Raw genomic sequence first — 24,635 nt, forward strand, 5'->3', positions numbered from 1 at the left:
ATTTCATGCCCTACCCATAAATTACAAGAACAAAAAAAGGCCCCGTGTCTACCATCTTATCTCTGGTAGGGGCAACTTCATAGATAATGGAAGCAAATTTATTGATTTTTTTTTTAAAGCGGAGTTCCACCCAAAAGTGGAACTTCCGCTTTAGGTATTCTAACCCCCTGACATGCCACATTTGGCATGTCATTTCTTTGGGGGGGGGGGGAGCGGGTACCTAGTTTTGACAGGTACCCGCTCCCACTTCCGCTCGGAGCGCCGCGGCGCCCTGAGCGGAAGTTCTCCTCTCCCCCTCCCTCCCGGCCAATCAAGACACGCAGCGCGACTCGCGCATGCGCAGTGGGTACCCGGCTGTGGAGCCGCAAACTGTCACAGCCGGGTGCCCACAGCAGTGATGCCGGCGCCGCCGAGACCAGAGGGAGAGGATCGAGGATTCGGGCGGCCGCATCGCTGGACCGTTGGACAGGTGAGTGAAATGGCTGGAACTCCGCTTTAAAGACCTTTTTGTACAGTCTTCCTTCGTTTGTCAACGATACTATCAGATTTTTACAAATGATTGAAGATTGGGTTATTCCTGAAAAAGCTCTTTTGGTGACGATCAACGTTCTATCCCATATGAAAAAAGCTTCTGGAACAAAAGCCTCTGGGTTTTTAAAGCAGAGGGAAAAAAAAATCAAAAATGTTGACTGCGCCTATCCGTGTGCAATCCAAAACCTTACTTTCAACCCACAAAACTGCTATCAATATTCAGTGACAAACTTTCTTGTGTACAATAAAATAATAAAAAAAAAAACAAACAAACGTAACAGTCCCAAATGACTATAGTTCAATTATTAAAAAATGGATATCTTGTAGGACTTCTAAAGTAAACAATAAAAGACGTAAGGAATTTTCTTCCAGTGCTACGGGTCAAGTATACAAAATTGCTGACCTTATCACTTGCTCAACTACTGGAGTTGTTTATATGCTTGAAAGCAGCTGCGGGTTGCAGTATATCGGACGCACATCAAGAGCATTGCACGTCCGTGTGGCCGAGCATATGAATAACATCAAGAAGGGTTTCAGATTTCATTCTGTCTCTAGGCATTTCAGACAGTGCCACAATAGGGACCCACGTGTCTTGAAGTTTTGGGGGTTGGAAAAAGTAAAAAAGCATTGGAGAGGTGGAAATTTTGTTAGACAACTGAGTCGACGTGAATCCTATTGGATTTATGAGACGAAAGTCTCAGCGACAAGAGGGTTAAACGTAGATTTTGACTTGAATTGCTTTATATCCAACCGCTGATATGGGAGTATTTTATTAATATTAAGGTATTTTATACTGTTGTTGATAATGATGTGATATTGAGGACTGTAATACTATTGATGATACTGATGTGATTGTTTTTATTATTTTGTGTGCTTTGTTATCCGTGATACAGTGGGTGTGCACTTACGGCTCCATCTTAAACAAAGAATTTTTATAGAAGAAATTTTATAGAAATTTTATTTAAGGAGTTTTAATAATCGTGTTATAATAATTTTTATTGTCCCCTATCATATTTATTTCCTGGTTTTAAATACATGGGTGTTTAGCACAATAATATTATTGTTTAATTTTACTTTTAAAATATAGTTAGTAATGGTGGATAGTCATGCGTTTTTGTCCCTTATTGTGTTTCAAGATAAGAGGGATAACATTGTAGCCTATCAATTTTTTAGCCTTTGTTCTATATTTATTTCAAAATGTACTTTTAAAATATAGTTCATAATGGTGGATAGTCATGCGTTTTTGTCCCCAATTGTGTTTCAAGATAAGAGGGATAACATTGCAGCCTATCAGTTTTTTAGCCTTTGTTCTATATTTATTTATCCCATTGTCCATTCTTTATATTCTTTATATCCATTAATTATGGCAGTTTATTTGAGGATGGGTAATGTTGTTGTAGTAAGGCTGCTACGTTCTGGCTGTATCAACAGGGGGTTAACTAGGGCAGTGCTGGTATGTTCGTTCCCGACTTCAGATGGGTGTGTTAGTGTGACAATGAAAAAACACACATTGGGGCAGGATGGAAGAAGTGAATACCTGGCTGCCTTGTAATCTTATGGACGAGTTGCAGCTCATTGGCTCTATATATTGCGGGGATGACAGGCTCCTACACAAGCCACTGAGGAAGTCCCTTCCCTTATGGGACGTCACGCGTGCGGAAGGGAGGAGCCGTGAAATCACCCGCTGCCTCACAGAGTCGCTCGAGTGCCTGCTGTATGCTGTTATTAAGTAAGAGGCTTTCTTATGTTTTAATTAATAAATGTGTTAGACATACTTCACTATGTGTGATCCCTTGCCTTTCTTTGAGTCACACCACTAAGAGAGCAAGATTTTGGATTGTCTAATCGGTATCCCCTGGAGGTAATTGGAGAAACTGGGATCACCCCATCCATCCACTCTGCCAAAGGTGTTATCGTCAGTGTTCAGTTGCAAGTGGAATCTGTCATGGTGATTTGACCCTTTGTGGTCAGTGCTATGAAGTGAGAGGCCATTCTATCTGGTGGTGGATTTGTAGTTTCAAGACCACAGCATTGGCTCTGAATGCATCTTTATCCACACGGGGCCCTTCCTCCTTTGCATGGACTATATTTCCTATTCAATTGATTCATTTAGTTTTAGTGCTGCACTAATTTCCTATCATAGTTCAATTATTGGTGGTTTTCTTCTTTTAAATATTTTTCCCTTTAAATGTGCTTCTCATATCGCACAGATTTTCCACCTTCACCCTTGTGGATTTCAGTTAATACTGAAATCAGCCTCCCACCACCTTTCACCACTGTACTCAGCTCCAGTTTAGACCTGTTTCCAGGTCTAATGTTGCCTTCCCCTGCTGAGTTGATTTCAGGCTCCTCAGCTGTTCAATCTCCTTCCACTCTCCACACTGAGCTGGCTTTCTCTGGAGCTCCTTTCCTCCAAGTCCCCTCAGTATAAAAGATACACTCCCATTGTGTAGTATTTAAAGGTTTCACATTTATTGCATAATATCCACTTGCATTAAAACTTGAGACACTGCACTTTAAAAAAAATCATCTGATGGGACAGCAGCTCCCGTATGCTCATCAAACACAGTCTTCTCTCACCCCATGTGTATCGTCAGAGGAAGTCACATGATCGTGGCTTGAAAGTAAGCTTTTGGTTTAAAAACATGAATTGGATTGCACACGGATAGGCGCAGCCAACATTTTTGATTTTATTTTGTTTGCAGTTGTTGGAACACAATTATTTGGTTGCAGCCATCAGACCCAAATTAGAAGTGAGGGACAAATTAGGTTAGGGAGTGTGGGATAATACACGCCAGCCCTTATGCAGACAAGCCTCCAGCCGCGGCGATTGTAACTACATGCCTTTATCATACAGATGTCATGTGAGTTTTTTACTTGATTTTTATATTCAAATAAATGTGCATACTTCACTATTTGAGCCTCATTTGTCTTTGGAGGGATATTATCATCTATTATCTGTGACACATGAACATATGAGGATACATTACTCTGGATGAAGTACCGTGGTGGATCTGGTGCTGGACCTTAGAGTGGACCCTATCCTGCTGGTTATCTCCATGTTTCATGCTTGGCTGACCTTCCTTAACAGGGGGTCTAATGTTCCGGTAAGGGAATCACTATACATGAGCACGTTGTGATCTTCAGGATTGTGTTCCAATTTATGGTGTTGGAATCTTTTTGCATTCATCCCTGCACTTCAGCATCTGGCCTCACGGACTTTATGGACTTTGCTTAGTCTTTTTCTGATATATTTATTTATTTGGAATTTTGGCGCTGTACTATATAAATTATTGCTTTTTGGTCTGATATTACCTTTGAACGGGCAGCCTTCATCTGTTTATGTATTGAGCGCAGCTATCTCCTCTTTTTTGTTTCTTCTAATAATACACACCTGTTTTACAGCAGAGGGATCAGCAGGAATTGGTTAAGATTTGCCTTTTTTCTCTTGGAACCTCCCCTATCTTCAGGTGCAAAGCGTAGCAATGGGGACATGTTGTGCCTGGGGGAGTGGAAGTTACTCCTGGGTGATGGGTCACCCATGTACATGTGCCACGTTTTTGCCAGGCACAGGTACATAAGATGACATCTTTATCATCTGGGATTGATAGGCAACACGTAAACTCTTACTTTCCCCATGTTACAGTATCTCATAAAAGTGAGTACATCCCTCACATTTTTGTAAATATTTTATTATATCTTTTCATGTGACAACACTGAAGAAATTACACTATGCTACAATGTAAAGTAGCGAGTGTACAGCTTGTATAACAGTTTAAATTTGCTGTCCCCTCAAAATAACTCACACAGCCATTAAAGTCTAAACCGCTAGCAACAAACTTGAGTACACCCCTAAGTCAAAATGTCCAAGTTCGGCCCAAAGTGTCAATACTTTGTGTGGCCACCATTATTTTCCAGCACTGCCTTAACCCTCTTGGGCATGGAGTTCACCAGAGCTTCACAGGTTGCCACTGGAGTCCTTTTCCACTCCTCCATGACGACATCCCGGAGCTGGTGGATGTTAAAGACCTTGCGCTCCTCCACCTTCCGTTTGAGGATGCCCCACAGATGCTCAATAGGGTTTAGGTGTGGAGACATGCTTGGCCAGTCCATCACCTTTACCCTCAGCTTCTATAGCAAGGCAGTGGTGGTTTTGGAGGTGTGTTTGGAGTCTTTCTCATGTTGGAATACTGCCCTGCGGCCCAGTCTCTGAAAGGAGGGGACCATGCTTTGCTTCAGTATGTCACAGTACATGTTGGCATTCATGGTACCCTCAAAGAACTGTAGCTCCCCAGTGCCGGCAGCACTCATGCAGCCCCAGAACAATACACTCCCACCATGCTTGACTGTAAGCAAGACACTCTTCTCTTTGTACTCCACACCTGGTTGCCGCCAAACACACATTTGACACCATCTGAACCAAATAGGCTTATTTTGGTCTCATCAGACCACAGGTCATGGTTCCAGCAATCCATGTCTTCAGTTTTCTTATCTTCAGCAAACGGTTTGCGGGCTTTCTTGTGCATCATCTTTAGAAGGCTTCCTTCTGGGACAACAGCCATGCAGACCAATTTTTATGCAGTGTTCGGCGTATAGTCTGAGCACTGACAGCCTGAACCCTCACCCCTTCAACCTCTGCAGCAATGCTGGCAGCACTTCTACGTCTATTTCCCAAAGACAAACCCTGGATGATGCTAAGCACGTGCACCCAACTTCCTTGGTCAACCATGGCGAGGCCAGTACTGAGTGGAACTTGTCCTGTTAAACCGCTGTATGGTCTTGGCCACCCTGCTGCAGCTCAGTTTCAGGGTCTTGGCTATCTTCTTATAGCCTAGGCCATCTTTATATAGAGCAACAATTCATTTTTTCAGATCCTCAGAAAGTTCTTTGCCATGAGGTGCCATGTTGAACTTTCAGTGACCAGTATGAGAGAGTGAGAGGGACAACACCAAATTTAACACACCTGCCCCCCATTCACACCTGAGACCTTGTAACACTAAGGAGTCACATGACACTGGGGAGGAAAAATGGCTAATTGGGCCCAATTTGGACATTTTCACTTAGGGGTGTACTTACTTTTGTTGCCAGCGATTTAGACATTAAAGACTGTGTGGGGTTATTTTGAGGGGACAGCAAATTTACGCTGTTATACAAGCTGTACACTCACTACTTTACATTATAGCAAAGTGTCATTTCTTCAGTGTTGTCACATAAAAAGATATAATAAAATATTTAAAAAAATGTGAGGGGTGTACTCACGTTTGTGAGATACCATATATCACCATGAATGTATCTGTTTTCTGGACAATGAAGTATACGTCAATACATCTAGACATTTGGAGAGCACTTTGTTTCGTAAGCCTACAGCACGTAACACCATTTTCTGAGCCAACAGTTTCCATCCAGAAACAGTGGTAAATACAATTCTGTATATGCAAATATTTACATTAAAATGTAATTGCTCTGACATTAATAGTTTCACAAAGGAAACAGAAGCCTTCAAATCCCATCTACTTCATAGGGGTTACAGTAAGACATGTCTAAAAAAAAGCCTTTTATAGGGCAGTTCAACAGTCTCAATCTGGCCTATTATATCAAAAAATATGAGATATGTCCCAATGCACTACTTAGATCAATATAAGATATACAAAACAATGTAAAATCAAACAAATCATTTCAAAATACTGGCCAGTTCTAAAATATGATTCTGAAGTAAGGACATTTTTAGCTGAAAGATCTGAAATTTGGCTTCTTGGAGGAGAGATAAAGTAATACACAGACTGATTTCAAGGGTACCTCTAGATGTAACTCCTGTACAACAGCTGGAACATTTACATGTAAAAAGTAGGTGTTGTTAGTAAGTCTGGACTGACAGGTTTATCATACTACCTAATGGCAAGTAAAAGGTTTCAAAATACTTCATTAACTGTAACACCAAGAGGGTGATTTACCTATTTATGTGCCCTTGTGGAATTTTGTAGGAAAGGGCATGGTGGAAGAGAAAATACGACCATACTCATGCTATAAAAAAAGGGAACATTCATACTACGTAGGGCAGACATGTAGCCGAAAAAACAGAATTTTTGTAAAATCTTACCGTAAAATTCCTTTCTCTGAGTCCTCCGACAGTCGCCGCCACTTCATAATCTTCACTAATGGGGTATTGACCTTTGCTCCGTAGGAGTAGCTAGGCAACAAGATTTGTTAATATAAAAGCTTTTAGCATATCACACCCCTAGGGGGCGGTCCCCTCAGTCAATACCTCCCTGCTTCCTGCATTCTCAACTCAGTTTCAGTAGCATAGCAGTAGAGTACATAGACAAACCCCAAAAGAGGGGCGGGGGCGGCGACTGTCGGAGGACTCAGAGAAAGGAATTTTACGGTAAGATTTTACAGAAATTCTGTTTTCTCTTACGTCCTCCGACAGTCGCCGCCACTTCATAATCTTCACTAATGGGGACGTCCCAGAGCAGTGTAGACATGAGGGGTGGGAAAAATGCAGCCGCGCCTAAAGCAACGCAGTACCCACATCAGAGAAAGGAACCTTACCAAAGTAAGAGAACCAACTGGGCAACAGGAAAACGTGCTCAACAGGAGCAACAACCCAGGAAAGAACAAGTAACCTAGGGGTAAAAATACCCCGACAGCCAAGGACCCAAAACAAGGGACCCTAAGGCACTGCCGCACTAAGAACTTTATGGCCAAAGGAAGCATCTGCCGATGCCTGAACATCCACCTTGTAAAATTTGGAGAAGGTGTGAACGGATGACCAAGTCGCCGCCTTGGCCACAGAGGCCTGATGACGATAGGCCCAAGACGTACTCAGAGACCTGGTAGAGTGCGCCTTCACAGGGAAAGGAGGAACCTTCCCCTTCAAAGCATAGGCTTGCACAATGGTCTGTCTGATCCATTTGGCAATGGTCGCAGCCGACGCTGCCATGCCCTTCCGAGGACCCTCTGGAAGGACAAATAGAGAATCCGACTTGCGAAAGGATTTCGTCGATGACAGGTAAACCCTGATCGCCCGAACAACATCCAAGGAATGCAAAGCCACCTCCTTTGGATGCTTAGGCTACGTGCAAAGCGAAGGCAAGACAATGTCCTCATTGAGGTGAAATTCCGAGATCCTCTTCGGAAGAAAAGAAGGGTTAGGTCGTAAGACCACCTTATCCAAGTGAATCACCAAGTAGGGAGAGCTGCAGGACAAGGCCGCCAGCTCCGACACCCTGCGAGCCGAAGTGATCGCTACCAAAAAGGCAACCTTCTTGGACAACAAAGACAACGAGATCTCCCTGATCTTCTCAAAGGGAGCATGCTGTAACACGGACAGAACAAGGTTCAAGTCCCATGGAGGTAAAGGATCCCTCCGAGGAGGGGCCAAGTGTCGCACCCCCTGAACAAAGGTGCTAACCAAAGAATTAGACGCCACAGGGCATTAAAAGAGAACGGCCAGCGCAGAAATCTGACCCTTAATCGTGGCCAACGCCAAACACTGGTCCACGCCCGTTTGAAGGAAAGCCAACACTCTCGATACCGAGTATGAGCGAGGGGAATACCCCCTGGACTCACACCAGGCAAAATACGCCTTCCAAGTAAGGTAGTAAATCTTCCCTGAAGAGGCCTTCCTAGCCTTGATCAAAGTGGGAATGACCTCAGGGGAGAGACCCCTATCCTTCAGGACATGGCTTTCAACAGCCAGGCCGTTAAAGCCAGCGACTGTAAAGCAGAATGGAATATCGGTCCTTGAGACAGGAGATTTCCTCGAAGAGGTAGACGCCACGGAGCGTCGACCGCCAGATTCACGAGGTCTGCGTACCAAGACCGGCGAGGCCAGTCTGGCGCCACCAGAATCACAGTGTGCGGTTCCGAGGCCAACCTGCGAAGGAGCCTGGACAGCAGCTGAATCGGTGGAAAGGCATACATCAGACGATACTGATGCCAGGGCGCCACTAACGCGTCTGAGGCGTCTGACCGAGGATCGCGCGTCCTTGCCACAAATCTTTCCACCTTGTTGTTTAGACGAGACGCGAACAGGTCCACATCTGGGGAGCCCCACTTCGCGCACAGCATCTGAAAGACATCCGGGTGAAGGGACCATTCTCCCTGGTCCAGGGTCTGGCGACTCAGATAGTCCGCCTGCCAGTTCTCCACCCCCGGAATGTGAACTGCAGATATCGCCGGGACGTGCGTCTCGGCCCAAGACAGAATGTCGGCTACTTCCCGATCCGCTCGGGCACTCCTGGTGCCCCCTTGGTGGTTGATGTAGGCCACCGCTGTGGCATTGTCCGTCTGCACCCGAACCGGACGGCCCTGAAGCCTGTCCGTCCAACGCATAAGGCAGAGATTTATTGCTCGCAATTCCAGAATGTTGATCGGAAGGGAGGATTCCTCCACCGACCAAGTTCCCTGGGCGGAAAGAACGCCCAGAACACCACCCCAGCCCGACAGGCTGGCATCCGTGGTGATCACCGTCCACGACAAGGGACGAAAAGACTTGCCCCCCGACACCGCCAGGAACTGGAGCCACCACAAAAGACCCCTTCGGGCGAGGCGGCTCAACGAAATCCGCAGATCCAGAGATTGCGGACGCCCGTCCCACTTGGCCAGGATCTCCGCCTGAAGATCCCGTGTGTGAAACTGGGCGAAGGGAATCGCCTCGAACGCCGAGACCATCAATCCCAGACACCTCATACATGTCCGAAGGGACGAGCACTGAGTGTCCCTGAGGGACCTGACCTCGTCCTGAAGTGTCCGGAGCTTGTCTTCCGGCAGGAAGACCTTCGCTTGAACAGAGTCCAGGATCATCCCCAGGTAGGGAAGACGAACCGATGGACACAACGTCGACTTTGGAAAATTTACCGTCCAACCGAACTCCTGTAGAGTCTGCATCGTGACGGACAGGTCGTTCACCAGGCCCTGACTGGTCGCAGACCGAATCAAGATATCGTCTAGATACCCCAAGACAGAGATGCCCTGGGCTCTCAACAAAGCCAGGACCGGCGCAAGCACCTTGGTGAAAACCCGCGGAGCCGAAGCGAGACCGAAGGGTAACGCCACGAATTGGTAGTGATCCTCCGCAATGGCGAATCGAAGGTAACTCGAGTGACCCTCGAAAATGGGGATGTGAAGGTACGCATCCTTCAAGTCGATGGAGGATATGAATTCCCCCAGAAACCAGGGCAGCCACCACCGAGCGCAGGGATTCCATGCGGAACTTGCGAACCCGCACAAAGCGGTTCAGTGATTTCAAGTCCAGTATCAGACGTACCTTGCCCTCCTTCCTGGGCACAGTGAACAGATTGGAGTAGAACCCCCGAAATCTGTCCCGATGAGGCACCGGAACCACCACTCCCTGGGGCCGCAGGTCCCGCACCGCCAGGTGCAGATCCTGCAAACGCTCCGGAGACAGCTGAAGATTTGAGGGAAAAAATCTGCTCGCCGGCCGAGAGAGGAACTCGATCTTGTATCCAGATCGAACGATTTCCTGAACCCACCTGTCCCGAATGCGGGCCAGCCAGGGTTGAAGAAAACCGAGCAAACGTCCCCCCACCCCAGAGCCGGGTAAGTGCGTCCCTTCAGGCCGAATTGGCATGGGCAGCGGACCCGGACTGGCCGGACTTCTGCTTACCTGCCCACGGCTTCTTCTGGGAGCCTTGGCCCTTGAAGGGCTTGCCCTTGTATTGCGACCGAAAGGCACGAAAGGACCCCTGAGAGGGCCTAAACGAGGTATTCTTCTTACCGCGAACAAACTTATTCTTGTGAGATTGGGGTAAGAGAGAGCTCTTACCCCCGGAGATCCCCTTTATCAGCATATCCAAAGACTCACCAAAAAAAGGAGATATCCCGCATAGGGCAAATTAGCTAAAGTCTTGCGAGATGATTGGTCAACCGACCAGCATTTCAGCCAGATCAGGCGACGGTGCAATACCGCCACACTAGAGAGGCGTGCAGCCAAAGGGACTAAATCCAAGTCCGCATCACACAAATACATGACACCCTGATGAATTTGATCCACCATAGCCAATGTTGTCGGCGGAGCAGAGTCAGCCACCAGGGTGCGCCTGAGCACCTGCGTCCAATCCGCAATAGCCTGGGCTGCCAAAATGGAAGCAAAAATAGGCTTCAGCATAGAACCGGCAACCGTATAAGCATGACGGGCAAGAGACTCCAATCTCCTGTCCGTAGGGTCCCGGAACACCGGGGTATCCTCAGCAGGAATCGCAGTAGATTTATTCAAAATCGCCACCGCATGATTCACCTGAGGCGGCACACACCAACGCTCATCAGTGGTGGGCGTAAATGGATAACGCAGCCTGAACTTACTTGGCACAGTAAATGGTTTCTTTAAATTGCGCCATTGCTCATCAACAGCGCGCTGAAATTCCGCAGGGCAGGGAAAAATCTGCTGTTTTGCGCTTCCTTTGTGTCCCATAAGAGGACAGCAAAGCAGGAGGACATGGTTCATCCTGCAAATGCAGTGTTTCTTTGATAGAAGCAACCAACTCATCCATGAGTGCAAGCTCTTCAGGCGAGCCAGGGGGAGAATCATCAACCCCTTCTACCTCAGCCTCCCCCTCAGACCCCCCCAAGGTCCAGAGATGAACGAGACCCTGAGAAGGGCATTCCAGCCATAGCAGCCCCATCGCCCTCTGAATCAGAGGAAATAGACAATCTGGGCCGTTTTGCGGATCGATCAGCCATTAGCATTTGCACCTGAGAAGCCAAGTTCGCCACAATAGCAGCCAGATCAGCCCCGTCGGGGGATAAAGCAGCCCCTTGGCCCCCCACCAAGGTGGGAGGAAACTTGCAATCCTGAGAATCCATGCCCCAGCAAAAATTGGAAAAAGGAGTACTGTCCCTTTAAGACTGCGGTGAGCGTAGCCCACCGCACACTACTGCATGGATCGACCCCCACAGGGATAAGAACACTGAGCAGGGAAATACAGGATAAGGAGAAGTAAAAACCTGGAGAGGCCACACAGGCTGCTGCCACCGATCGCTGTCCCAGAGCAAAAGGAAGTGATGTAATGACTGACCGCCCTATAAAGCCTATGTAGGCTACACAAACATGGCCGCTGGCTGAGGCATTGTTTGGGCAATGACAAAATGGTGCCGACATGTGGTTGTACATCGATCGCCATCAAAATGGCGCCAAAACACCGCGCCCTACTCACTTAGGGCCGGACACCACAATTTTGCCTCAAAAAAATGGCGGACCGCAATAGCGGCCGCCGCACAGCATGTCTAACCCCAGTCTGCCCACACAGCACACATAGCAGATCGGGAGAGCCCCCCCCCCCCCCGCAGCCCACAGAAAAGGCAGCTATTCCACACAGGAATCTGACAGGGAGCTCAGCACAGATACAGACATGCAGGGTCACACAGTCACAGACTGACACCCAAACAGACAGGTCCCCACATAGAAATGTACTTACCAGTCCGGATGGCGTGGGGAGCCTGCTTCCAGCGACCAAACCGCTGTACTGAGGACAGGGAGTGTCGCAGCCAGGACGCAGTGGAACTGCGGTGCGAAACCGCAAATGGCGTCCGCAAATGGTAGCCACCTCACAGGCAGCATCCCTGCAGTGAACAGGGATGGGTCGTTCAATATGCCAGGGAAACCTGACTGAACGCTCGATGGCAGGCTGGGAAGCCCCTGGCCCTGAGCCCTGGGATCCAGGGTGGCCAGTCCGAGACCCAGCTCCGCATGATCATCTTCATCCGAAGAACTAAACTAATGCTGAGAAAAATAGCAGCTAGTAAAAGAAAGAGAAAAAATACTCAAATAAAATCAAAAAAGAGGATAGAAAGCTGAGACTGAGAGCCCCAGCACAGTATCAGCTAGCTACTCCTAAGCTAGGCATTAGAAACTGAGTTGAGAATGCAGGAATCAGGGAGGTATTGACTGAGGGGACCGCCCCCTAGGGGTGTGATATGCTAAAAGCTTTTATATTAACAAATCTTGTTGCCTAGCTACTCCTACGGAACAAAGGTCAATGCCCCATTAGTGAGGATTATGAAGTGGCGGCGACTGTCGGAGGACGTAAGAGAAACATAAATACGATATACCTAAAATTTTTGGCATTAGATAGAATCCATCAAGACCCAAGGTGGGAAGACTGGAAAACTTCAGCCAGTATTTAGAGAGCTTTACGTCAGGCAATACGGAAATCTAAAATCTTCCCTCTACCTGTTTCTTTATGTTTACATATAGTTATAGAAATAGATATGTACTTGTTGATTTGACATTTTGATTTATTGTTTATTTGTGTCTTTAAATTTGGAACATGTTTGTGATTCAGTTTTTGCCTCTAGGGGTCCTGGCAGTACCTGTTGACCTGTCTGGGCTGGAGTGGAAGCCCGGAAAGATATGGTCACCCATGCAGTACATCTGTGGGTGACCTTACTATTTGTCCGCCCTCTACAGGTTGGGCAGGGATGGTATAGTCCCACTCTTACACTTTGTGTGCAGTGGCAGCCCAGTCAGCCTGCACTTGATTTGCCCTTCTTCTGTCCTTTGGTGTAAGTGGGTGTGGACGATACCATGCCAATGCCACTCTGTATGTGGGTTACTGTGTCACAGCGAAATGAACGACATGTGCCAGTGTTCCGTGAGAATTACCTACCCGTGAGAAAAACCTACCCTCGTCACTTCCGGTGCACAGCAGTGTGTGTAACGCGGCGGTTACCATAACTATTGGTCAGCCATGATGTTTCTGGATTATTTTATTAGATTTTATGCATTTGTTTTTCACTTTTAGAGTCCTGCTGGTCATGTTATTTGCAACTCTTGTGACCATCTTCCAGCCAGTTGTCTGGTTGTCTTCTGCGTGTACCTAAAGGAGGCATCAGCCTCCAGATACATGGCGGTCATGTTTTTTGGTTCTTATGTTATGTATGCATATATATTTTTAATCTTAAAGTTGGCATTGCATTTGTTATATGTATGTTGAAAAGTAATTTTGATATACTGTACATATACTACATTTCAGACAATATACTAAAGGCACCTTTTAAGAAGACAGCTGTTGAAAACACGTTGGGTTGCTCCTATATGAAACATTACGTTTATGTTTATGTTATAGATGCAAGATATTAATGTCTTCTATCATTGTCTGGAGTGAAGCAGTGGTAAAATGGTGTATTAATTATTCTTGAAGGGTGATATGTAGTGTACTTTTATCAGCCATGATTGTTTTTTTTTTATGTATGTCAAATAAAGAGTATAAAGGTTATTTTTGTTTTTACACATATATTCGATTGCAGGTAATTTGGAACCCTCAATGTGCCTTTGAAGTCCCAGCCACCTGTTTTTTGGTTTTGACTAAAATGGATACATTCTTTACTATCCTTGCGGTTTTTTACTTTTGCTGACTGAAATATTTATCATAACTTAATTTGACTGATTACTTTATAAAAGGTTAAGCAGAACTCCAGTCTTGCTGAAAAAAAAAAATTCTAGAGTCTCTGATGGCAGAATTGCTCTCTCTAAATAAAACATGTAAAAACTGTTTTTTTCTGTGCATGTCCTGCTAACAAGATCACTAGGACCTAAAAGGATGCATACGTTGTGTGCCTCTACCTTTGACATCAATTGCATATATTAATACAGAAAAGGTTAGGTCTGAGCATGTAGGCCCTTTACAAAATAATCAGGAGTGGGTGACTGGGGACAAAGAGAAGGCACATTTATTAAATACTTTCTTCAGCTCTGTATATACAAAGGAGAATGGGGGAGCTCATGACCATAATGAGGATGGTATTGACAGTCCCAAATGACCCACAATGGCTCAAAAGTGATATGGTCCAGAAATATTTAGACAGAATAAGGGTGGATAAAGCGCCTGGACCAGATGGCATCCACCCACGCATCCTAAAAGAATTATGCATTGTAATTTCAAAGCATTTGTTTCTCATTTTTAAGGGCTCGTTAAGGACTGGAATAGTACCACTGGATTGGCGTAGGTCCAATGTGGTGCCTATATTTAAAAAGGGATCAAAGTCTTTGCCAAGTAACTATAGACCTGTTACTTTAACTTCTATAGTCGGGAAGATACTGGCGAGTTTAAAAGACCAAAAGACCACATAGATGAGTTCTTGCTGGATAAAAATATTTTAAGCAACAGACAGCATGGATTCATGAAGGACAGAAGTTGTCAAACAAACCTGATTTCTTTTTATGAGGAGGTAAGTAAAACCTTGGACAGAGGGGTGGCTGTGGACATAGTATACTTGGATTTTGCAAAAGCGTTTGACACAGTTCCCCACTCACGGCTAATGTGTAAGGTAAAGTCTACAGGCTTGAAAAGATCAGTTTGTAAATGGATAGAAAATTGGCTAAAAGATAGAATTCATAGAGTAGTGGTTAATGATTCTTACTCTGCATGGTCTAAGGTTATCAGTGGTGTACCCCAAGGTTCAGTGTTGGGACCCTTACTTTTTAATATCTTTATAAATGATGTAGGGTCTGGGATTAAAAGTACCATTTCAGTCTTTGCAGATGACACCAAGCTTTGCAGTGGAATAACTTCCTTACAGGATGTCTCCAACTTACAAGATAACCTCAATGAACTGTTTCATTGGGCAAGTATGTGGCAAATGAGGTTTAACGTTGATAAATGTAAAGTTATGCACTTGGGGGCTAAGAATATGCATGCATCATACATACTAGGTGGAGTAGAACTGTGGGAATCCATAGCGGAGAAGGATCTGGGTGTTCTGGTAGATCATAAGCTTAATAATAGCATGCAATGCCAAGCTGCAGTTTCCTGTCGGTGCTGCCTCGTATCCAGCCATTTGGGACAGTCCCGAAACAAGAATTTGGAGCATCCCCTGCACCCCTCCTACAGTGGTGGACTCCTTTCTTTCTTGCCTGGTCAGAAGCGCCCAACAACCATTTTTTCTGAACAAGCTGCAGTTTCCAAAGCAAGCAAAGTCCTTTCTTGTATTAAGAGAGGCATGGACTCCAGAGAGAAAGAGAGATATCATTTTGCCCCTGTAGAAATCATTAGTAAGACCTCATCTGGAATATGCAGTTCAGTGTTGGGCACCAGTTCTTAAAAAAGATATCGGGGAACTGGAGAAAGTGCAGAGAAGGGCAACAAAACTGATAAGAGGCATGAAGGACCTTAGCTATGGAACTGAATTTATTCCCTCTTGAGAAGAGGCGATTAAGGGGGAATATAATCAACATGTATAAATACATAAGGGGTCTATATAGTGAACTTGGTGTCGAGTTGTTCTTTAAGGTCAACACAGAGGACAAGGGGGCACTCTTTATGTCTAGAGGAAAACAGATTGTGTCTCTAAATACGGAAAGGTTTCTTCACTGCAAGAGCTGTGAAAATGTGGAATAGACTCCCTTCAGAGGGGGTTCTGGCTAGCTCACTAGATTGCTTTAAAAAAGGCCTGGATTCTTTCCTGGGTGTACTTAACCACTTGCCGACTGCCTAACGCCGATCTACGTTGGCAGTCAGCCCCTCACAGGCAAAGTGACGTAGGGCTACGTCACTAGCTTGTGAGGGTCTAGGGAGCGAGCGCGCGCGCCCCGGAGGCGCGCTCCCGCGTGGTCACGGACCCCCCCCGCGCGTGTGACCGGCGGACCCGATGTCCGCTGGTCACTCTGCGATCGGCGGGGGAGAGGGAGAAAGTCAGGCGGCTTGTGTAAACAAGCTGCCTGTCATTCTCCCCTGTGTATGAAGGATGATCATACGGTTCTACTATGTAGAACCGTTGATCACTCTTCATACATCTGAAGCCACAGCCAATCACAGTAGAAAGCACGCCCCTAGGGACACACATAGCCCCTCCCTTTCAAAAAAAAGTTAACCCCTTCACTGCCAGTGTATTTTTACAGTAACAGTGCATATGTATAGCACTGATTACTGTAGAAATGTCACTGGTAACCCCAAAAGTGTAAAAAATGTCAGTCAAGGGTCCGATCTGTCCGCCGCAATATCGCAAAAAAAAAAAAAATCGCAGATCGCCGCCATTACGCGTTAAAAAAAAACAACAAAAATGACAAAAATCTTTCCCTTTGTTAGTAAACGCGATAACTTTTGCGCAAACCAATCGAAATACGCTTTTTGCGATTTTTTTTACCAAACATATGTAGCATAAAACAAATTGGCCGAAAATGTTAAAAAAAAATTTTTTGGGGGGGGGGGGAATTTCATATAAAAAAATGTAAAAAATATTACTGTTGCAAAATTGACACCCTTTTTTTGTTTATAGCGCATGATCAAAAATTCACAGAGGTGATCAAATACCACCAAAAGAAAGCTCTGTTTGTGGGAAAAAAGGACGCCAAATTAGTTTAGATACAGCGTCGCACGACCGCGCAATTGTCCGTTAAAGTCACGCAGTGCCGAATCGCAAAATACCCCCTGGTCGTTTAGCAGCCAAATCCTCCGGGGCTTAAGTGGTTAATATAAGTGGGTACTAAAATTTTGTTAGGTAAAGTTGATTCAGGGAATATCCGATTGCCTCTCGGGGGATCAGGAAGGAATTTTTTTCCCCTGCTGTTTGCTGGGGTTTTTTTCACCTTCCTCTGGATCAACTGCGGGTATAGAATTGTGTATACAGGATTGTATGGTTGGGTTTTTCAAAACTGTTTTTTTTTTTTTTTTTTTCTGGTTGAACCAGATGGACTTTTGTGTGTTTAGATGTGTCTTTTTTCAACCTGACTAACTATGTAACTATCCTATGGGGGGTTCTTACTCCAATTTTTTTAAATTCTTTTTTTCTCTTGGTTTTTAGAGGCATGCGCACATCATAAACATTTGTTTTCCACAGAAAGGGTCACTTTTTTGTCATCCATTGATTAGTGGATTAGTTTTTTTAAACAAATACCTTCATAGCGCCAAGAGCCTGGAATGTTAGCGCTAATCGTGTTGGTGTGAGAGCTGCAAGCATAGCATTAAACCGTGCACCCGTGTTTTGAATGGATGAACTGTATTTCCCATTAGCAGAAACGGAGCCAAACCTGAGGAAGACACAACGGATAGCATTTTATGAAAGTGGACCAAGTGTCATATATATTATTTCATGTTAAGTAATGTATAAGTGTGACATTTACAGAAATTTACCATCCACAAAGAGCACAGTACGGTCCTATTCATCTACTTATTTCATCAGAAGGATGGTGCTATCTATGTTCAGGTATCATTCAGGGTTAGCCTTCACTTCCTAGACTGGGAGGCTGACTCAGATGATTCAGTCAGGTGAATCCCAGGGTCCCCGAAGTCCCCTCCTGTTTTCACACTCTTTTCACATAGCACAGCTCCTTAAAGAAGCCAATAAAGTAATTGGGATTGGCTAATAAAAATTGTATTATACGCAGCTGGAGTAACAGACTATCACTGCAGTCCTGAATAGTAGATACTCCAAACAAAGTCAAGCCTCAGGACTCACTCTGATTGTTAAGGTATTCTTAGAGATGCTGCTCTTCTTGGCAGGGAAACACCAAAACATTACAAGGAAAAAAAGGAGGGCGCAAACGCTTACTGTATTACCTTCAACACCAATGAAATGTATTAAAACCGCCAAACTAATACTCACAAACACAAGACGATAACAAGCATCGTGAATACAAAACTCCAGTGACAGGGACATCCCCCTCCAAGGTTGGAAATCGAATTAATGTGTTTCAGGAAACACGCTGCCTTCCTCAGAGCTGATCCAACTGGATGATGCCACCATTTATATACTGTTACAGAACCAGGATCTCACCCATCCAGCAGCTGCACTGGGCAGGACCACATAAAAACAAGGGCATGGGAGATTGATTACTGTGGACATTTGTTAATCAATTTGTTAATCAATATCCATGCCCTTGATTTCATGTGGCCCCACCCAGTGCCGCTGCTGGATGGGAGGGATCCCGGTTCTGTAACAGTATATAAATGGTGGCGTCATCCAGTTGGGTCAGTTCTGAGGAAGGGAGCGTGTCTCCCAAAACGGATCAGCTTTCCAACTGTGGAGGGGGATATCCCAGTCACTGGAGTTTTGTACTCATGATGCATGTTATCTTCTCATGTTTGTGAGTATTACTTTGGCCGTTTTAATACATTTCATTAGTGTTGAAGGTAATGCACAAGGCGTTTGCGCCCTCCTTTTTTTTCCTCGATAGCGGATGCCAGGGATTTCTTTCATTTACTCTTGCATAAGTACAGTCACCCTAACCACAAACACACACACACTCAGTACCTTTATAAATCTTCATGAATACATTTCCAACATGCTCTTAATATGCAGTAATAAAATTGTTTAAAAAAGCACTCATTATTAAAGGGTATGTCAAGGCAAAATATTAAAAAAACATGCAGCGCACTCAGCAACTAATTCCTGTTAACACAGAGCGTTTTTTTGGACTGAATGGTGTCAGCCCTGCCCAGTGTTATTTTGCTTAACTACTCAATCACGCAAGTTTTTCTCATCACCACAACATAAATCTTAATTTACCTGAAGTACCACAATAAGGCCTCATACACACTGCTGCTTAAAAAAGCCTGTTTTACAGGCAATTTACTTTTTTTCTGCCTCTGAATGCCCCTCCATGTTAGCCAATGTGCCCTTGCACATTGAAGCGTTTACAGGCAGAAGCATTTGGGGGGGGGGGATTTGAATGCACCAAAATTGTATTCAGGAGAGCAGCGTTTGAGCAGAAAAAATGCCTGATGCACCTAAACACAAGTGACTACATTTGTTTTATTTTTTATACTGCATTGAGTTTTAAAGCAACCATATGGCATGGGAATTAATGAGAAAGCTACAACTTGTCTAATATAATTGTATAAAACCACTTTTTCGAATAAATACTGCATTCTCATTTAAAATATGCTAGATGTTTAAAAAATGGCCATCCTAGACTCTCTTTGCTTTTAACCTGAAATATAAGATGATCACCAGAATCTTCTTGACTGCTATGATCAGCACAAAAATGCTTTCCTCCTATATTGAGACTCAGAAATAATGCATACCGAATTTAACAATAAAACAAAACAAGAGAGAAAATACAGCAATATCAATGTTTTCTATGACCATGTAAACGTAAAACGTCCTACTTACATTGTACAGATCATCACCATTCATATACTCTAGACCAGTGATCCTCAACTCCGGTCCTCGGGGCCCACTAACAGGCTAGATTTTAAGAATTACCTTGGGGAGATGCAGACTAGAGTACTGCAATCACTGAGCAGCAAATGAGATCACCTGTGATGTCATTTTGTTATCTTGCAAACCTGGCCTGTTAGTGGGCCCCGAGGACCGGAGTTGAGGACCACTGCTCTAGACAAATTAGACAATGAGCCTTTGTACTGAACACAGAGGGTTCAAACAAATTTCTAGAGCTTTTATAATCTAGACATTGCCATAGAGCCAACAGATCTTCTTTCTAAAGCGTTCTCTTGGACTTGTGGCCTGATGTTTTTGGTACACCATCCTTATCGGGTTTGTAATGTGTGGTGAGAAAATCCAGATCTTGCTCACCACTAGTGCTCCGAGTACCTAAAATAATTCTTGAGGCCACATCATTAGACAAGAAATTCATACACCTTAGCCTGTGGTACACTCTCTTTCTGCAAATTGATCTTTCACTACATCCAGCTCCTCTTACATTCTCCTCTGTTTTTCCAGCAATTACAGTGACACCATGGTTCCTCTAAGCAAACGCTCCAGAAACCAAGAAATGGCATTAAGGCAAGTAGCACAACCTGGGTAAGAAGCACATCTCAGGTCAAAATGACCATATTCTCTCCCCTTAGCACTGTTACGGTACAATGTTTGGCATGCCAACACCCAAAAATGTATTGGGGGAAGGGTCTCCAAAACTCAACTGCAAGCTAAAATAAAAAAAGATGTGTACCTGACACTTGCTAGAGGCTAATACAAAAATATTATATATGTAATAAAAAAAATGTAAATAACAGTTCCAGTGTGCAGAACCCCCTCCCTTATTCCCTCCCCATAATATAAACTCACCCTATGATGAAAAAGGAAACATTGCATAGAGACTAATGATGGATAAAGTCTCAAGGAGAAACACAATATGATAGCAACTTGTAGAACAGGCGGTCCCCGGGTTACAAACATCCGACTTACAAACGACTCCTACTTACAAACAGAGGGAGACGACAGTAATTCAGGAGAAATCTACCCCTAGGAAGGGAAATTCCCTCCTGTAAGAGTTCTCATGGGTACAAAAAGGTGTCTCCACTGAAGCTCCATCACTAATCCTTGTTTCCACAACAACCCAAAAAGGTGTCTCCACTAAATCTTTATCACTAATGCTTGTTTCCACAACAGCCCAAAATGTTCAAGATCCAATTGCCATAAGGACAGAAAGTGAGGTGAAATCTTCTGAACAGGGGTAGAGACAGCAAAACAAATGGTAAAACTGTGTTAAACCTTCCCTATGCTATCCAAAAAACTTAAAAATTATTCTTTTGGCTGAAGCTAAACTTAACAAATGTACCTGTTCCGACTTACAAACAAATTCGACTTAACAATCCTAGAGTCCCTATCTTGTTTGTAACCCGGGGACCGCCTGCATGTATGAAATGTAATTTCTCAACAGATAATACAGCTGGTAAGTGTATAGCCCAAATGGGTTCAGTCCACCGTCCTATAGGACCAACAATGTATCAGAATCCTTAATGAGATCTATGCTTATCCACTGGTAATCAGATGTGTTAAAACTCTACATCCCCAATAGCTGTTGGTCCACCCTGCATGTGGGTGTCAGCTCAATATAAAAATATAAAGTTCCAATGTGAAAGCCTGCACAACGAGTACCCTTAAGGCCCGTACACACGTACCGATCGTCGGCATACAAACGTCGGTGGACGAAGGATCTGCCGATTGTACGCGTGTTAGTATGGTGCCTCCGACAGATGTCTGCGCACAATCCGCGGACAAAAGTCTTTCTTGCAAACATGAAAATTTTTGTATGCCGACACCAGAACGGACGATTGTTCGCCTGTCAGTACACAATTCGGCCGACAGACCGCAGATTTGCAAAACTGGGCATGCTCAGAAAATAGAAAACACAGGGAAAGTTAACCATTACATGACATCACTTCTGCAGTCGGCAGACAAAATTCTTGTGCTGTCCTTGTGCTGTCTTTGCACTTTTCAGCAGACACCGACATCCCGGGGAGAAAAGAGGAACATTTGTATGCCGACCATCGGTACGTGTGTACGGGGCTTTAGGCTGGCCATATGGACTGAATGAGAGAAATCAATCAATTTCCTCATCCAGCTAAAGAGCGTGCATGGAGGAATAATTTCTGTTGGCTATTGTATTTTGACAGGGGGCACTTGAACAATGGCTGTATCTGATTGTATGAAGTCTCTGATTGGCTATAATATTTCCCACTAGCTCCTTCATTTTTCAGATTAAAGAATGTGGGGCAGGGGCATGCCAAATGGGCCACCCATGGCTGGAATTTCAGAAAGTTCATCACGAACTGGCCAAATGGGACAGGTCATTTAAAGTACTGCCCTATTCAAGTCTATTGGTGCTTACAGTGAAGAAGATATGTTCTGGAGGGGATAAACACTGACTGTCATGCTGAGGATGGGCTAATGTACTTTACACTAAAATTGCCCTGATGATTTGTCGTAAACCACTAAATTACCAATGTCAGCAAAGTCAATAAGATGAACTTTGAAGAACTCAGTAATGTAACAGCAGACAAACTGAAAAAAGATAAATGATTGTGGTAATTAACACACCTTTCTCAAGAAACAGAAAATGAAATGTGTTATATGGAAGACTTTGCATTTATTTCCTGCAAAGCCATGACACATTTCTTATCTAGTTTCATTATATATCAAAGCCACAGGGATTATGCGGTGTTAACATTACCAAATATCTCACAGTCATGTGCATTATTGTACAATATGACTAATAAGACATTTGTATAGATATAGCTCTAATAACAGTTTTCAAAAATACGCACTCAAGTCTAACTTGAGTTAGACTTTTTGGTAGGTTGCCATGTATAACTGCTAGCTACACAAAATAACTATTGATACTAAAATGCAGGAAGCATCATCATAAATATATCAGCCTTTCTCAAGCAGAACTGGAGTTCCTCCAAAGGCTGCAGGGGGTTTCTTAAGCAATGAACAACTTCTGTCTATCAGAAACCACTCCCAACAATTCTAAAAATGATACCCAAAAATAATTCTGTTAGTACAGAAATAAAAGAGTAACCCTATGCGCTTAGGAATAGATGTATAAAAATGCTTCTACTTAACAAATAAATAAAAATAGAATGGAAATTCAATACATAAATATAATGAATAGCAGTAGCGCAAAGGTGGTGGGAACCACCTTGATTGAGTAAATATAAACTGCTAAATGCCTTTTCTCACCAGCAGTATATAGCAGTATATAGCACTTGTGACTTCAATGAGTGTCTGTTTAAAGCTTGTAGGAGTAGTTTTCATTTTGCACTGACTGTCCTATCAGGATACAGGACCCCTGACCCTCTATCTGGACAGTGCTGATTGGCCCTGTGCTGATCACATGCACCCTCCGAAGAAAAAAACAATACAAAACACTCTAGAAAAACACACCAAACAGAGCATGTGTAGAGTGCCCCCAAGGCTCTGTATCATTAGGAAATATATTCGGGACAGTGGAAGGAGGAAAGGTTCAAGAAGACAGGATCAAACAGCCTTTTTACACAATGCAGAGGATTAACCCCTTAGGTTCCACAGTGAACATAATAAGCATGCTTTACTGCATATACAGAAGGATTTTACAGTTGTGGGATTAGTAACACTTTAATGCATTCCCTGAACTGAATTAAGAAAAGCTTACACTACCTGTCCCCAAGCCCCCCCCCCTCATTAGAACACTTGCCTGAATACTCTCACTATCCAGCGCTGTCCCCATCTACAGCGCCACTGCTCCCTCTTCCTGGTCACATGAGACTCAGAGCAGGGGGAGCAGCTATTTTACCTGCTAAAGGGCTTGCATTTCTCTTCTTCATTCAGTTCTGAGTTCTACACAGTTCTGTCACATTGTACAGTCCTGTCTAGCAGAGGAGCAGACCCGATTTTATTTTGCAGCAGTTTAGTCTTACTGGTCTGTTCTCTTCTCCAGCATGTGACTGGTCCTAGAAAGGGGAAGTGTTAGAGAGATAAGCTCACCTTTATGGTACATTGTTCTCTCCTCCTATCAGCATGCTCCTCGTTAGCACATGGACACTGCAGCACAACTAACTGGGCTCTACTCCCCAAAGGGTTAAGTGTGAGCCTAGGGGAGTTTTTTCTAGCTGTGGGGGTGATGGGCTTGTGAAATTATCATAGAGACCGGTGATCCTATATAGAAGGATCACAGGTGCTCTGTGATCCTTTCAGAGAGAACGATCAGCTGTGTTTACAATAGCTGACCGATAGCTGACCGTGCTCTCTCAGCGGGGAGCGATCGCAGGGGGCCGGTGGCAATCGCGGGTGGCTGGCCCCTTGCATCGGCATCCCTGCTGCCTAGTAGGGGTGGACCAGCCGTCAGGGCGCACAACCGACGTAGGGCTACGTTGGTTCGCGCAGGAGAGGCTGCCTGCCGCAGTAAATGTACGGCGGGCGGTCTTAATCTGGTTAATGAATCTAAAATTGCCTTAAATTGTGTCTTTTGTATCTGCCTTGAGTTCAACTGTTACAAGCACTTATCATCACTGTACACCCAACAGCATATTATATCTGTGTTTTAACACACACACATAATAGATAACTCAGTTACACTAACTATATAGTTTTATTTCATAAGGTTTTCAAAACATACATTTTTTTTACATGTCTGCATGATGCTACCTGAAATTCAGGCAAACACAATGGGGTTGGTTTACTAAAAGCAAACAGACTGTGCACTTTGAAAAATGCAGTTGCACTCTACAAGAACAGTTGCTCCAGAGCTTAGTAAATGGCCAGAAGTTCTGCCGACTTCCATTATCCAATCAAATACTAGCAAAAATGCAGTTTTTTGTCAGTTTTCCCTGCATGTGATTGGGTATTCTTTGTAAAGTGAAGTTTCACCTCATTTACTAAGCTCTGGAGCAGCTGCACTTGCAAAGTGCAACTGCACTTTGTAA

At 44.3% G+C, this 24,635-nt stretch overlaps 1 protein-coding gene across 1 annotated transcript in view; it reads right to left on the bottom strand.

Moving 5' to 3' along the window:
* The window catches only part of ACOXL (acyl-CoA oxidase like), a 687,302-nt gene that overhangs the window by 446,807 nt on the left and 215,860 nt on the right, over window positions 1–24,635 (bottom strand). The window contains exon 9 of the mRNA XM_082249749.1: window positions 17,383–17,515. Within this exon, the coding sequence (XP_082105875.1) occupies window positions 17,383–17,515 (133 nt within the window). The remainder of the gene's footprint in view (window positions 1–17,382; window positions 17,516–24,635) is intronic.

Source organism: Pelophylax lessonae, assembly GCF_965119305.1.
Source record: "Pelophylax lessonae genome assembly, chromosome: 3".
NCBI lineage: Eukaryota > Metazoa > Chordata > Amphibia > Anura > Ranidae > Pelophylax > Pelophylax lessonae.